General features: G+C 34.4%; 1 protein-coding gene across 1 annotated transcript in view; it reads left to right on the top strand.

The window, feature by feature from the left end:
• The window catches only part of LOC149782384 (cell adhesion molecule CEACAM5-like), a 155,259-nt gene that overhangs the window by 23,694 nt on the left and 113,857 nt on the right, over nucleotides 1-17,708 (top strand). The window contains exons 2-3 of the mRNA XM_089935123.1: nucleotides 8,786-8,865; nucleotides 9,163-9,235. Coding sequence (XP_089791249.1) covers nucleotides 9,172-9,235 — 64 coding nt within the window. The 5' untranslated portion in view covers nucleotides 8,786-8,865; nucleotides 9,163-9,171. The remainder of the gene's footprint in view (nucleotides 1-8,785; nucleotides 8,866-9,162; nucleotides 9,236-17,708) is intronic.

The raw sequence follows: 17,708 nt of genomic DNA, 5'->3' as shown, positions 1-17,708 counted from the left end.
CACCCAACTGATGAGATGACTCGTGTATCTATTAATGTTCCTCTGCCAGATTTTCCCCTGACAGGATTCGCTCGTGTTGTATCGTTTAAGTTTAATGATGATTTACATAAGATCTGTTACGTTTGGTTTGGTAAACATTTTTCAGAGCAAAAATGGGTTCCAATAGTGTTATTGAGATATATGTTGGATTCTGCGATGTTAACGTCGTTGACGGTCAGCGAGGCTATCATATCATATAAAAAACAAAATGACGTTTGGCTACCAACTGAACATGATGATGTAAAAGATTTAGGTAGAAAAATAATCGGAAAGTTTACTCAGGGTGGAGCATGTGATCATCAGCGACATCACTGTAGATTGATCATGAATGAAGCTGAATCGCTGATACCGCTGAGCGAGGTATATTTTGTGACCGAGAGAGTATTTATTTATCAAACGAAACAAAATTAGGCACTGTAGTTTGTTATCTTGAGGGAGAGTCACCGCAGTATACTCATTTAAGATCGTCAATGTTGGCGTATGCGAGCATAAATTTATTATCGATGATAAACAGATTCCCTAATGGCGCTGTTAGGGTAGCTACTGACTCATTCTATGTTGATGAAAAATACCTGCAAGAGTTAGAAAAATTAACAGGTGGTGGATCATGGGGTACATGGGGAGTAAAAGACGAACATATTTTATGGTACTGCGAAAACGCTGATGTACCTGTTGAGGATAATTATTATTCAGATAATGTATCAGAATCATCAACAGCACCATCAGCATATGATCCCACATCGAGATACAAAACAGTTTACGTGAATAGACCGGGTGCATCAGGTAAAACGACTAGAATTATATAATTATTTAAAAACTCTGATGTAATCGTGCTGACGCCGGCACATAAATTAGCGCGAGAAATGAGACAGCGCGGCGTCAACTCATGCACGTATCATAGTTTTTTCAAGTATAATGGTGGTACATGGAATCCTTCGCGAATGGGAGAAAAATATGTGAACAGAGTAATTATATGGAATGAGATCTACACTGTATTCGTTAAAACACTTAAAATGTTTTTAGATTGGTTGCTAACAAAAAATACTGCTATAATCATGTGTGGTGATCACGGTCAACCTAATCCTATTGATGGAGAATCACCTCATGAATGGCTAAAGAATTGTGTTGATTATTATGAAGAAGTTAACACCGATTATAGATTTCTTGATGGTCGGTTGAGTGAATTTAAGAGAATAATTCGATTACAGTCAAATAAAATTCAGTGTAGTGTGATGCACGAAATAATTCCAAAAACATCCATGGAAGATTTATTATCAACGTGGACTCCAGATGATTTGATTGTACTAGCAGAAAAATAATACGCGACGTACTTCAGCAAAGGTTATTTAAATTACATCAAGAAAGTTTACGTTGATACCTGTGCCGCTATGTTACAGACCAGCTGATACCAGATTACAAAATAATGATGTTGATATACCAGGACAAGAAAAACAGAATCTTGTGTAAATGATATCGTCACTGTTGATATTGATTTTGTAAGTGATATGTTGAGTGCAGAAAAATCTCCATGGACGTTAGAATATGCTATGACGATTCACTCTTCACAGGGATTAACTATAACCGATACTCGAGTTTGGATTGTAGATGACCACATAGAATGGTCTAATCTGGTGTATTTAGCTGTATCTAGAGTCAGAAAAATAAGTCAGCTAGGACGGATTGTCTTAGACAGAATACTTATTAACGATGAAATTGACGAATATGTGATTGAAAAAAATTGATTAGCTATAAACAAACCGATAAAAAAATAATCACGAATTCGATTTAGATGTTGAATTTATTTTATCGCTGAAAGAAAAACAAAAAAAAAAAATCATTATGCCGGTTGAAATTGCATAAGGACATGGAATTATCAAAAAATGATTCCAGACAGTTTACCGTGGATAGAATAAATAATGATTTAGTTCACAATCGCGTTAATGTTACTCTGACGTGTTTAGAGTGTAATCGACTTTGAGTTGATCATCTAAGTGACTGAGGTGGTAACTGAGTATCAGCTGGTATTACCTGTAATTCTTCACGAGTAAAACCTCGTTGAGGTGCTAACGAATCGAGTACATAAATAGCTGGTCTACCTGATGATCTCGTCACCGATACTATCTTATGTGTTGTCGTGCTCCAGATTGGATCTGTTGCTCTTTTTCTACCACCCTCAGCCTCACCTGGTTTGTATAAATATCTGACGATGCCACTACCAAGAACAGGTCGAGCTGAAAAATCGCGTCGCTTTATCGGTATAAAATCTTTCTGTATGGCAATTGTTGGTTTCATCGATATAGCTCTTGTTGTCTCATTATTTATCGCAGAAATAACATCGGGTAGCCTAACAACCCAATCATTAGATCGTTTATCCTGAATAAATTCTATCGCGTATTGATAACCAAAAAGTCGCTCAGCTAGCGTTTTGTTGAATCTTTCAACAATTGCCTGATCATTATGAATATTAACTTTACCGCGTCTTATTTTCGTATTTTTTTGTTTCATTAATGAGGTCACCGCACCAAGAAATTCCCGTCCGGATCGACCTGAAGTAAAATTGGATATGTTAGTGGTCCTCGTTGATATATTCGCTCAAATGCATCAGCTACCTCATCGGCTGTTTTCTTAGTTAATGCCTCAGCTTCTTTGTATCTGCTAGCAATATCTACTACGGTTAATACGTATTTATAAGTTTTACCATCAACGGTATCGTGTGGTAAAAACATTATATCAGCCTGATGAATCTCATTTGGCACAATAACATCAAAATGCGCATATTCAATTCGCTTAGGTGGTGGTAGATAAATTTGCCATATAGCCTGTTTGGATAACCAAGCAGCAGCCGTTGACGGTTTTACTCGAGTAGCCTTTGCAAGTTTTTTGATAGCTGGTTTGCCACGCCAAAATTCAGCAGGATAATAATAAATCGCTTCCATATTATTTACCGGCACCGAAAACTAATTTACCTTTCATCGCGTTTTTAATTAACCACGAGTCTAATCTCTCCCTGATAGATTTATTTTTTGTAGAATTTATTGCGTGAATTAAATTTACATCAGCGAGAAGTCGCTGTTGAATATCTTTATTTCGATATGATATATCATGAACCAGACAGGCCTGATCAATTGCATCAATTGGCTCCTTACCGAAATTTGGTTGATCTCGATTATTTAATCTGATGTCGAGTCTAGTACCTGGTCCGCAGTAGCTGTATCCTGGTAGGTGTTTTTCTCCTGAGTATTTAGCCCAGGGGAATCCTGGTAACGATGATAACTTTGAGGTGATGTCACCTCCGTGTAATCTTTTTTTTAGTTGATGAGGTAAATCTAAACTTTTTTGTTTTGCATTTTTCACATTTACCGGTAACAGCTGATCTCTTGTTGCGAGTAACAACCGTAGTTAAATCTACCGTTGGTGTGCGTGTTTTACATCTAACACAGTACAGATCCATAATATTTATTATATCATGAATGTAATTGATTTTTCAGCTACAAAAAATCTGTTCGTGTTAAACACCATGCTGCGTTACCTAATTCGATCAGAATGATAATAATTTGACCATCAGGGAGTGGAAAAACTCAGCTGTTGTTGAATTTGATAATGAGATGGCTGAAGTGGGATAAGTTATATTTGATTGCACCATCTGTTAATGATCAACACTGTTATCGGGTACTAAGATAATTTAATTTCAACGCAGCGTTGTTAAATGATGGCAATGGTATTATTGATTTTATAACAGATATCGAAGAGGCCCCCTCAGTTGATGATCTAGATGGCTCAGTTAATAATTTAGTTGTATATGACGATGTAATACTAGATAAACAGACTAATCTAGCTAGAATATTCTCCCGTGGTCGACACAAAAACACGGATGTTATTTATGTAACTCAGAGATATACTCAGATACCTAAGTTGATCAGAGATAACTGTAATATTTTAGTTGTTTTTAACGGCGTTGATGCTCATACACTTAGAAATATTCATCAAACTTGGTGCGGTGGCGACATGGATATAAATAAATTCCGAAACATTTTCTCACGAGCTCAAGCTACTCCTTATGGATTTGTAACAGTAAATTTATCTGATCCCAGGTCAAGATATCGAGTGGGTCTAGATAAAATCTTTTAATGTTGATATTTATCTCTGATATAACTTTCTGACTGTAATCTTCTGCGTAATCTTCTAATTACAACTCTACTCAAATGACGACAGAAGCAGGGAGGGCACCTACCCAAAGTCGGTCGTATATATAGAATCAAAAAAAATTAAAATTCACGTAGAGTACTTTTTTTCAGCTAAATCTTCAAACTAAGGTTTCATTAATGGAACGGGGTTCAATAACCAGTAAGCTTCCCCAGGAAGCCTTTATTCGATAAATAGAGCCCTTCTACGAGAGTTTTCTGTGCAAGATTTATTTTTTGTCGGGAACCCTAGGTCTGTTTGCCCTCCCTGCTGCTAAATAACACTATCAAACATACCACTTAGTTCACTAGTGTGTACAGGATCCCTGTGTTCAGCATAACTACGTTTAGGATATTTACGACAAATCAATGACATCATTCCACTGATGAGTTGTTTGCACTATGTTTGTCGTGTTAAATCAAAATACCAAGGAAATGTTCATATTGTAGCCCGAATAAAATAACCTAACTGCGACTACGTACTGGTGATGTCTTTCATTTGTCAATTAGTCACTTAGACTGTACTTATATAAAGAGCACTCCGACATCAAACTCACCGCAGGCAGTCAGGTTAATAGCAGTGCAATAAATAGCCTCCATTGTCGAATGCAATTGTCGCGTCAGGATCCACAAGACCCAAGCCAACAATAGCGTACTTACCATCTCGTGAATATTAGGGACTGGAATCAGTACGATTCTTTCAATTTTCGGAAACTCATAAATGCGTACAGATTTAAACAAGCGAGCTTGTGGCAAGCAGCTTTGAAAAATATCGACACGCATGCGACATAGCAAACCCTCCCCCCCCCCCACAGCAGATACATCAGGGTTATCGACGTTTCTGTATACGCATCATCAGCCGCAGTTGCTGGTGCAACGATTTTATTCGGCACATCATCGGCAACATATGATAGCGGCAGTGATAAGAGTCGGTGTTGCTGTGCTCGACAACACTGCTGTTATTCTTAATATCATAGCAAAAAACTTTAGACATTAGCAACTGAGAAATTGCATGAACATACAGAAGTGATATCAACGGTGTAACACGCCCATGAGCGACTGTCATCGTTAACCTCTACGGGACTCACTGATGGATATATGAGAGTGAGTTTGCAGAAATGATCAAAATGTATTATGATACATGTAATCTGACTGTTAACATTCAGGCTGCGAGCACTCTGAGCATACACGCTCTATTGTGATCAGTGTAAGTAATAATGAGAGACCAACAACAGCTCACCCGCCAACTGCTGGAACAATTTGTCGCTAATACAAAAGCACCAACAGTAATCATGATATCAGTGATGTCATTGGAACCATAATTTGATACTGTCTTCAACACCGATAATGGCACATATAGCGTCCAGTGGATCCCAGGGGTCCCTTGAAAACGCACTTGCACAACTGCTATTCTATAATAGTTGCCCAAATATTAGATTAAATTTCTTAGGAATATTGTCCACAAAAAAATCATTCGTATTTGTGCAAAAGAATAAATCCAACATAACTCCTCACTGGACCATGGTTAGCTTGCCGACTGGGAGTTAACAAATCGAACAAATAAACTCTGTGTTTCAACGCAGAATTAAATCTATCATGGGCTGGGAATTAAAACTCGCTATAACAGTACATGAGCCAATGCTATCAGCCACCATATAAATTTCAAGAACAGATTACAGCGTTGATATATACACGAGTTCGATTAGAACAGTGCTTGGATGGCCATTGGTAACACCACCAACAGCACCAGTACCACAACCACAGTGCACAGGTTATCAGACGACAAAAATACTCAAGCAAATAAAAGATCAACGAAGTGCTACCTTATGGGAATATGTGGAAATGGGTACGTGGCAAAACTGAATGACATCCTATTTCGTTGATTGATTGCAAAGTTACGCCTGGCATAATGATAACGTTGAGACCAAATAATACTGATGGATTTGCTATAGATTATACAAAATTCTTTTTGAGAGCATCACACATGACCACCAGTGAGTTTCTGATGGCTTACATCAGCTGTTTCTCAGGTACGTAAATGAATATATTCCAAAGAGTATCTAAAACATCAGATCTTTGCAGCCATACAACATCTAAACCAGATAAGATCTTCCTCTGAGCTTGTACACCGATCTACCATTGAAGCTATGATTTACGCTAATGCTGCCGAGCTTAGATGAACTAGGCAGCTCTTTCTTGACTATTAAAAGATCACGGAAGCGTAACTGCCATTTTTCACACTGCCAGGTTTTGACAATAAGCGCCTGCAACAGCGCGTCAGTGATATAATCGATGAATATTTTCTAAAGCTCATTAGCATATGAGAGAAAATCTGAGATATGTCAACATCAACTGTTCTTCGACACAACAATGGCATTGCTGATTCAGGATGACATATATCTCCAGATATCGACATTATCGCATTGACAGTATCCATGAACCTCGTTTGTTTATTTACAATGTCATAGTCCGCTATTTTCATGGATACATGTCGGACCAACAAATCAGAGCAAACATTTACCTGACACACACAATGTACAACTCGTAATACGTTTATATGTACTAGATAGAGAGTATACCAAAAAACGGTCCATCGCTAGCTCTCTAACGGAGACTCATATTCACTAGTATGATCCATTTTAAATTTCTTTAACTGTCTTACACACTTTCCCACAATCTTTTTTATTTTGTATTCACCCGACAAATCCAAATAATATTTTCCATCTTCATTGTGAATGGAACGAATTGCTGAATTTGTATATTATTGACAATCACGGAGAATTTTCTCATTGTCCCATGGCGTAATTTGATGAACCTGTACCAAATTGAAGTGTGTATCATCCTTCGGAATTTCGTTCACGTAATGTTTTACATCATATGTGATTTTTTTCAGGATTATGTTGGTCATTAAATTGTATACTTGCGAGTTGTAATTGCTCAATTGCATAAATAATCTCATTAATATTTTCTTAATTCATTATACAAAAATTATTTCTTTAATATAAATGACGTAATGTGCCAGCACTAAAGGAGATGACCAGGCTCGGGTGGTTCTCATTGACAGGTATTTCCTGGGTATTGAGCATACTGCTTGCCATAAGCTGCTCGAATATTATTTACGTCTAACAGGCTTCAATACTTTCTAGCAGGTTCAGAGGGCGATCTGAATAAATATATTGGAGTGCTATCCTGTCTTTCCTGCACCAAACCTGAGATAACCGGCATTAGTAAAAGAAACGACTGGGGTTCTTTGTCAACACTTCCTAATCGCAGCAGAATTCAGTGCCTCATAATTCATAAAGATGGGATGTGATCTAAATGCATTGACATTGTTTTCCTTGCTCCATTTGTATAGTATACACCATTTGTCTAACATTTTTTTTATATTACTATTACAAATGATCACGATTCCCGTACTTAGAAAATAGAGTAAGATAGTCTCTAGTGTCATCCATCCGAGACCTACTTAGTGACATGTCTCCGGCTCTCTTATAATCACATAAAATCTATCAAATATTACATGATCATTCACTAACACCATGTTATGAACCACTGAGTGAAGCTTGCTTAATGCTTTATCTGTGAGAAGATGCAGTGAGATTATTGTATCGTCTGTTGACTGGGGCGAAAAAGGGTTGGGGCAACCATGAATATATCCCCTGGACCTGGGCCTGTAAGGAGCCTAAGCGGAACAACACTTTTCAATTTTGTACAAGAAAACATTTTTTTATGAACATGAGCTATAAGACGTGCGGGTATTTATTAGCATTGGGCACCGTGATCACTCTATACGGTCTTGTCTGTTGACACTGTTTCCAGTTCAAGGGCTGATTTGATTCTGCTACCTCCTTGGTCATTCAGGAAACTTTGCCAATACTCAGTTACCTTCAGTAGCTGCATCAGCTATAAAGGTTACCAATTTAGGTCAGATATGTGCTGGAGATGACCAAGAAGGGCTTGTAAGGTACCGTGTTTGAATCTAAATTACATGGAATGAAAATACGCAGTGTAAGCACCGTTTTCCTCTACTTAAGGGCTCAATTTTTATTTTGGGATCCAATTTCTTAAGGTGAATTGTCACCACAATCAAACCAAAAGAGTCCCTTACCGAAAGTGACCTTTCTTTCTGGAACTTAATGTCCACTACTTTCATGGACTTGTCTAAATAATTCTGCCTTTGGAGGATATCATGAAGCAGCATTATGGCGATCCGATACTAACTTCTCTTCTTGCACATCATTAATTTTCTCCTGGGGACCCATATTATTCTTTAAAGTGAATCTGTCCCTCATTGGTGAGTAGTTTATATTTTTCTATATTTTTATCAGTTTAACGAATCAACCTGCCCACCTGATAAATTAAGTTTTTTTTTTAGTTGTGATGGATATGTTATTGTTGATATTAAAACATATTTTTGTTGTGGGTAAAACTCATTTCTTAATGTCATTGCTGAATGCACTCTTCCCACCCTGCTCCAACGTCCTGGTCTAATCATTGTCTAGGTAAAAAGATGACTAGATCTATATGTATGCAGTATGTACAATTTGACCATGTCTTATTTACAGATCTCTACTCTAAAGCAGGATGTATTGACTGGATCCTTTTTTTTCTTGACACAAAACAGAATAACGCTGCATAATAGTGGGTATGTATTGCATAATTTTAACCCATGAAAAAACAGCTACATATATAAAGGTGTTACAAGTGCAGTCGCTATGGCAGTAAATATTGATCTATAATATGCTTTACATATAAGGTCATTGTGGCAGTACAATAAAAAGATATCTGTAAAATGATAAATATTTTTTTTTTACATTTTTCTTATGTGACAATTAATTGTGAAAGTACAAGTTCTGTTCAAGTAAACTTCAAACTTTTCTTTCCTGGTTTAATCCAGATTTGATTTATCCATGTTTTATAATGGAAACATATTCTTTTGCAGCCTTAAATCATGTGGCAAGCAAGTACTATATTCCTTACCAGTTATGTTTTGATGATGACATTTTCATTACGTGGTAAGATTTATAATTTTTAATGTTGTCCTTTCCTGTTTAAAGACTAGAATGCTCATTTTATTGTCAATGTATTGTCTAGGATTCATTATCAATTAGTTAGCATGTCCTACGCTACTTAGCAGAAATAATTGATGTCTGGCACAAGTTTATTCCTGAGATCATTTTTCTGGTAAATAAAACTGGTGTCCCTTCGATTATGAATGTGGCTGCCATCCTGGGTATGTTGAAATATATATTATTATTATTATTCCTGTGACAAGTACATATTCTTTGTTAATTTGTATGACATGTACCAAGCTGCAGATGAATGATGATGCTAAAACCCTAATACACTCCTAAGACAGGCCCCAATTCTGCATAGCTCTAGATTAGTATGCTTACCATCCAGTGTTTCCTTCATCTGTTATCACCTAGTTATCAGTAAGCGTGAATTTCACTAGTGTCAAAGTTAACTGAGTTTAGACTCCCAGCTAACTGTCCAGTTAAAATGCCCTTATTTCAGATCCCAGTGTTTGAAAGCTAGTTTTAAATATGGGATTTCTATATTATGTTGGGCATAATAGATTGTGGGTCTATATTTTGTACCAATAAAAGATGATCTGTTTTTGTTATGTGCTTGATTGACATGCGCTCCAATTACATTGTCTGAATACTTTTGTGACTTTCACAAGAATATTTACGGTTTAATCTTGAAGACACGGAGTATGTAATATAATGAAGAATTCCAAGAGGATGATATGGTAAGAATTATATATTACTTGTATTCAGTACTTTGCAATATCACTTACTCAGTGTATCACATCGATGTACCTCCTATCGTAAACGTCTGTTTGATATGCTATATATTTGAAATTTTACAAATCTAATAACTTTATAACACAGTAATTGCCAACTGTTTATAGTATCAATTCAGTTTAAGTTCAATAGCATTTCAATAACGATAACTTAAGTTCAATAACAGTGCCCTCTCCAAAATCCACAAATCAAGAAACCCAGAGTTATTGTCGCTTTAATTCTCGTGTTGGTCATTCATTTGTCTAATTGCATCAAGAAGTACCTAATGCATGATATTGTATGTTTATTTATGTTTGAAGTGTATCGTCATTAGATGATAGTAATATACTGCTCTACTGTTTATTAATAACATTGACAGAGAATATGGTCATTAGCATAATTGAACATGGAAGATTATAAAAGCATTTAATCGTACCGTTGATTATATCTGACACCAGTCTTGTGTAAATAGCTATCAAGCAACAAGTGGAAGCAAATTATACAATGGTTATACGCCTTTGTAGTTCAAATGTACGTCCATTTCGTATCTCTTTGATCAGTAATAATTGTAGTCTTTTATCTTCCAATATATATATATATATATATATATATATATATATATATATATATATATATATATATATATATATATATATATATATATATATATATATATATATATATATATATATATATATATATATATATATAACATAGTAAAAACATGCTATCTTTATATTTTAAGTGCATATCTAATTTGACTAAAGTATTGACGTCAGATAGTTAAATAATCTCATTCTTTAGCTGGTTTCCATCTGTATACCATCACTGGAGTATGTACCCTTTAATAAAATAGAAGATGGAACGTTCAAAGCAGAGATGATCTAGTAAATTTCCTTAAATCTAACCATTCGATTAATTATATGAATAAAATAATGAAGGAAGAAAATATGTTGCAAGATGTACAGAAGTGGGTTACTGGGATAATCCTGAGAGAAGAAAATGAATTGGCTTCGTTGTCGTCTTTCGTTCGATATATGTTTCATCACTATGATTACTTCCAAGTTTCTATAATTGTATGTGATTAACTTTTAGAACAACAAACACAGTCTATATCTTCAAACAAATCGAACAAATCAACATGGGATCTTTATCAACAACTAGCGTCTGTTGAAATTTAATTTTGGGTCTCTATGAAGAAACAATTAAAAAGTAACAAAACATGAAGGGTGAGTCATCACTGTTTAATTATTGATTATAAAACACAGCTCACCGACAGCGAGTGGACTAAAATTCAACGCTTCGAATGATGTTAAGAAATGTCAGACTATGAAGATGAGCAGGAAAGTAAATGGGAATTCTTTGGATTAAGTAAAGAGTTTTAAGAAAAGGGACAGGAACTCAATCAGATGTGCTTCATGTTCTGTCAACGATATGCTGATCGGAAGTTTGCTGATTATGCAATAAATGTAATTTCTATCCATCAGAAAAGTATCCATCAACCCGAGAATATAGAAACCGACACAGAAAATGCTCTTAGAGACATAATTGTTCTTCAGTTTCATAAATTAATGTTTTCATTGCACAAATGTGTGGGCACATCAAGTAGTGATCACATTGGTATCGAATTACATAAAATGCAACATCATGTTCAAACATAAGATGATATCTCTCTGAAGGTTCGTGTCTCTATGAAAAAAAGTCACAAGGTATATGTGCCTGTCTTTCTTTCCCCAAAGGCTGCCTTCTGCATGGTGAGCTTTTTCTAGCAAGAAGTTCTATGAAATCTGAAACTCTCTGACCCCATTACGTGTGCCATTCACCTAGTCTAGATGACCAAGATCTCCTAGAGCAATTCTGAATTATTGAATCCTTTTGCTTTCGATGTTTGAAAAAGATAAAAATTGGCTTGCGGCGCCCTTAGATGTGAACCACCTTAAAATAACGAGAGAATGGCGCTCGACATTCCTTTCCCATTCTAGTGTTTATTATAATAAACACTAATGGTTAAAGACAGCTTCAGGCTTCGATTATCAGATGATATCTACACTTTAAAAATATCTTCTTTATATTAACATGTTGATTCATTTCTGAACATATTTATCAGCAATTACAGTGGTCTCATACAATATATTATCACAGATGAGTTGTTCATCAACTACTTTAGCATCATATCTGTTTTTTTCTAGACGAAACTTTTAATCCTTAGCCATTAATGATGTGTAGAGAATGGATACTGTTAGTAATAACGACAGAAAGGAGAACTTCCCACTAAACAACTCCAGTGAAGATATAGAGGGCATTAATGGATCCATTACCTCCATTACATCAGCTGACGGTATGAGGATACATTCGAGGAACTGAAAAACATCCTGTATGATCCAAATGTATCTTTGATTTGTTGCCATATATCGATATCAATGAATGGATGAAGAGGATGTACAACCAATTTATAAAGAGGAATGAATGAAAGAAGATGAGAATAGAAAGAGGAGGAAGAATACTCAAATATTAGGTTTAAAGTTGATACTGATAAAAATATTCTCCAAGATGTTCAAGTCCTCCTTAAAGAAATACTGATACCATTTATGACAAACAAAGATGAAAATGTGGTATGCGGTGCTGATAGTAGCATAATAGAGTATCAAGTTCTAAAATAAACATCCGTTACCGCCACTATTATGCCACCATCCTCCACCTTTCTTTGATAGAGAAGACGACATAGCTACATTGAAATTGGTTCTCGATGATATTTTGTGTTAGGCTGAACTGAATTTCAAAAGAGTCCTGACTTTCCTTGAAAGGGAGAAAACTCAAAAACACTGTTTTAAGGTAATATATTTAATCGATCTGAAACATGAATACACTTTGCATTACTTTTCTCTCAGATCAAATTAATTGTCAAAACAGAGTACGCGCAGATTTTCGAAACGGAGTAGAAGACACCTAACTGTATTTAATAAGTGTTCTCTTGAAGTTGGATTTTGTACAGAATACTTAAACTAAACAAACTTAATAAATAATTAAAACAATAAAACATACAAAGATCTGACAGAAGCGTATGCAAACTGATTATATATATATATATATATATATATATATATATATATATATATATATATATATATATATATATATATATATATATATATATATATATATATATATATATATATCTTATACATTTTATTAAACTCTAGAACATAGGATATATTTGTTTTATTTGCTTCTTAACTTCTATAATTGCCTGTTTATCTCTTACCGTAAAATGCGTATCCATATACATCTATGACCTGGAAGTATCAAGGACATTTTTAGAAAATGCTGGTGATGGTTCATGATAGGTATCGTTATATATTTTAAAGGCGTAATTACCAGTCCCAGGACGGGATTCATAAAGACAGTTTAAACATAAAAAGAAAGGAGCAAAAGAAATCGAATGCTCGAGTTTAAAAGAAAGTTTGAAGAAAAAACATTTAAATGGAGTGAAAATAAAAATAAAAATATGGCTTGCTGCGAGTTTCGAACTCGCGATCCTTTGTTTGACAAGAAAGAGAAATGTGGTTGTCGGTTTATATATATATATATATATATATATATATATATATATATATATATATATATATATATATATATATATATATATATATATATATATATATAGTAATTTACTGATGTGATCGTTCACAAGTACGAATTGCTCATGAAAGTCGATGCGAGGCGACATCCTGAATCGTTATCACAATAACCAGCATCCGTTTTGCATATCATTCTACAATATAGGTTCATGGTACCGCCTAAAACAGGGAACAAAAATGAAGTACTAATAATTTGTTTCGATGTGATAAGCAGCTAATATGTCCATGTCATGTAAATCTGTCCAAGTCACGTTCAAGTAGGAGGTAAATATCTCAACAAAATTAATGAAGCAATAAAGCGAACGGGTCACACATTTTACTTGTTTTTGCTATTTATTGTTAATCAATAAATAAATAAATAAACAAATAAATAAATAAGTAAATAAATAATTATATATAATGTTATTTGTGCAATAATAATCTATTGGTATCGTGTATTTTACTGATATGATCGTTGATATGTCCGTATTGCTCTTGAAATTCGGAGAAAGACGACATCTTGTTTCGTTATCTCAGTAGCCATCATCCGTTTTGCATATTATGCACACTTTGTTTCACGATACAACCTCAAACATGAACAAAAATGAAGCCCTCATAATGTGTTTCGATGTGATGCTCAGCTAATCCGTCCAGGTCACGTGCAAATATAAATTAAGTATCTCATCACAATTTGTCTATCTAATAGTCTAGTGCTTGGACGAAGCAAACTCTTATTACTTAAGAGATAATACAGTACAAGAAAGTTCACTTACACTATGATACAAAGATACAGCCAAACAAAGTAAACAAAATAAATGCATGCATTAAAAGGTGATGCATTCAAAGTACTAACTAGAATGATGCATTGATATTTTACATTTCATTCAGTGTTTGCTTGCATTTATTAATATCATTGATATGAAATTGCCTGCACCATAACTATCTGTATCTATATCTACAAGTTATCTTTGTAATCAGTCTGTATCTCATCAATGTATTTAGATGGTGTTCCCTCGGTTCATATGTTCACTGTTTGTATCATCAGAATATGCAAAGTAACTTAAGGGCAGTAACTCAGCAAAATGTATCGAAATCTTGCTTAATATTGCAATATATCCAAGATCATGTTAAATTGTAAATTCATTGTTAATTTTAATGGAATTATTAAAAAAGTAATGTTTTAAATATTCCCGATTCATTGATGCATTTTAGGTACGTGATGAGCATATTTATGTATACAATGATACAACATCGTCGCGCTATCGGATATCCTATAAATAAATCTTCATAAAATTTCTTAGTATAATACAAAATGGGGCAGTCAGAATATTTTACGTAGAAGTCAGTTATACGTCGATCATGACCCATTACTTAAAACAACATGCTAAGCTCATAGTGATTTTCAACCGTTTAAAGAAAGAGATTGACAGATAATTTTGATTAAATTTAATTACAAACAAAAATGGTTTCCGCCTACATCGTTCTAATGCAGTAAGGTTGTGAGAAATTAAGGGATCAACACTCTCTAAATGATCAAAATATGTTAAAGGCTGAATCGATGGTCTTGTAAAAAAAAAGAAACTTGAGCGCATATTTCCAGTAACCAGTGGATGCCAAATGCAAAGGAGAAACATGCTCACGTAATGTATAAAAGGCTTGTCATTAGATATCAAGCTTGAGGCATTTTTCATTTACCGGAAAACACATGCTTTTCACCAATTCACTTCTAAAGAAATATATATTCTCTATAATATTATGATCTGTTTTGACACTTGTTGTATACCTGCCTGATTGTCTGTATGTCTCTACAGAACCACACTCTTTTAGTTGATACTGCATGTATCCTTAAATCACCTTGCGAGATATTTTAAACATTTGGAAGTATTTACATTTGTCCATTTGGACGATTGTGTTGCTCAGATGTGTGATTGTTTCCACAATTTATCAATAACTATATAAACGAACTATTCTATACGTATACAAATTATCCGAAATCTGCGCTTTGCTACTAAAAATTGTTTAGGATGAATCTTACGGTGTGTACATTGTATGTTTTAACCAAATATAAACATTAGGTTCCACCTGCATTGTAGAGCTAATACAAGTACCGGATATATAGCGATGAACATAATCACAATGCAAGACATACAGGGCGTAAAGAGTACTATATGTCAGCTTGGGTGTCATATTACATTGGATAGAGACTATCCCATTTTTGGGACCTGTCCTATGAGTAAATACAGCATTTTGAAATCTGCTGATTCGAAATCTGATATAGTAGTCAGTAAAGTACTGATTGGAAAGTGAAACTTTGGCAGAGCTTATGTTATTGAAAATTCTCATTTTGGAGGAGAAGCATCCAAAAGATAATACACGTGAGCTCTGGGATATTGTAGATAAAAACTATAAAGAATAGTTCCTTAGTATACTCAAGCATACTAAGCTAACAGTGCATTTGCCCCTTCAGACAGAAGACTTAAAGTGGGCTCTCAGCACAGAACAATATTCCTACAGAGCTAAAATTCTGATTAATCTCATAAACATATAACGGCTTATGGAATTCTTTTTTAAGAGTGGATCACGATGACTGAGAGACAGATATTGAAGTGTTAGGTAAATATTGAACTACAGCTGTACATCAATACAGCTAGAAAGGGAGTAAAGATTGCCCTGAGAGTATATTTGCCATGGAACGTAAACCCTAGTGAATGTATAACATACACCAACTGTTGCTGTGTATCAGTTCTCGTCCTATGTGGAGTATTTGATTACTTTAACAGTCAAGTGATATTTCAAAGCTAATTCGATTAAGGCTTACACTATAATAACCAATATGTCAGAACATAAAAAGGACACCACCTACTACTGACGGACCTTCTAAAAATGGAAAGACGATACAGTTCATATACGCATTGATAATTTATCATATCATAGACTGTGTGTGGTGAATTGATGCATGTACGTGGCATGTATGTATCATTTCAACCGTACTGATAACACTTCTCGTGGTATTTATGAATGGCTAGCTTGCAATACATAAGGACAAATACATATATCTGAAAAGATATGAGATTTTAAATGTCTTAGATACCTTTAGACACCTGTCCATAGTTTAAATCATACAAAATTGCTTAGCTACAATGTATATCTTTGTTGATTGATTTCATATATATGTTTCTTTTGGCATGTACATAAGCAGAAATTTGCACACCGTAAATTAATAATTAAATAATTTATAGACATAGCATGCATTAATATATTGATGCATCATTACTTTTGCACTGCCAATACACATATATTTACAAGTGGTGGAAAATCGACACAAAATGATATGTATCATATACAAGTTATGCCCCGGATGAAGCATTATTTCAAAGGTTGAAAGTTATAAACTTGCATCTTTAAAATGCTGGCCACCTAGTAAAACCCAATGGCTAATTCCAGCATTCATCATTAGAAGGTGATTTCATTCCACAAATAATAGCTTATCATAGTTATGATGGCAATAATGTTTAAAGTTATGAAGTGTATCATATTATTGGAGCTTGGGAAAATTGTTAATGGAGATACCAGTTGCTGATTTTCAGCCCAGTTATGATGTTAAATATGATCTGATATTTTACAGATATCTTAAAGATAGAAGGCAACTTTCATATCTTCTCAAACAATTTTTTTCTACCGGATCATGTGATACCAAACTTTTCTTAATATGGGTTATGATAAATTGAATAAAGAAGAATAAGAAACAATTAATTAAGAAGTATAGATATTAATTTCATCAAAAGACATATGTCTGCTGGCTGCAATCAGTAATGCATCTGATCAAAATTAGCTAAAACAGAGCGTAAAATGTTGAATAACAATCTTCGACAATTAACAGGTAGTCTGCTTGAAAGGATTTGTGTGATACAGTCATAGATGGGAATGGCATATAAATATTTTCAAGTATGTTTATTTTTGTAATCTGTATAATACAAATACAATCAATAAACCACATATGAGGACACCACTAACCACTGACAGACCTTGCAAAGATGAAAGGACCATCCATTTCATATGTGTATCGATAATGTATATTATCA

This window comes from Sinohyriopsis cumingii, chromosome 15 (assembly GCF_028554795.1).
Source record: "Sinohyriopsis cumingii isolate HCF-2022 chromosome 15, ASM2855479v2, whole genome shotgun sequence".
Taxonomy (NCBI): domain Eukaryota; kingdom Metazoa; phylum Mollusca; class Bivalvia; order Unionida; family Unionidae; genus Sinohyriopsis; species Sinohyriopsis cumingii.
The sequence above is the reverse complement of the archived record's forward strand: the minus strand, read 5'-3'. Positions and strand labels throughout refer to the sequence as shown.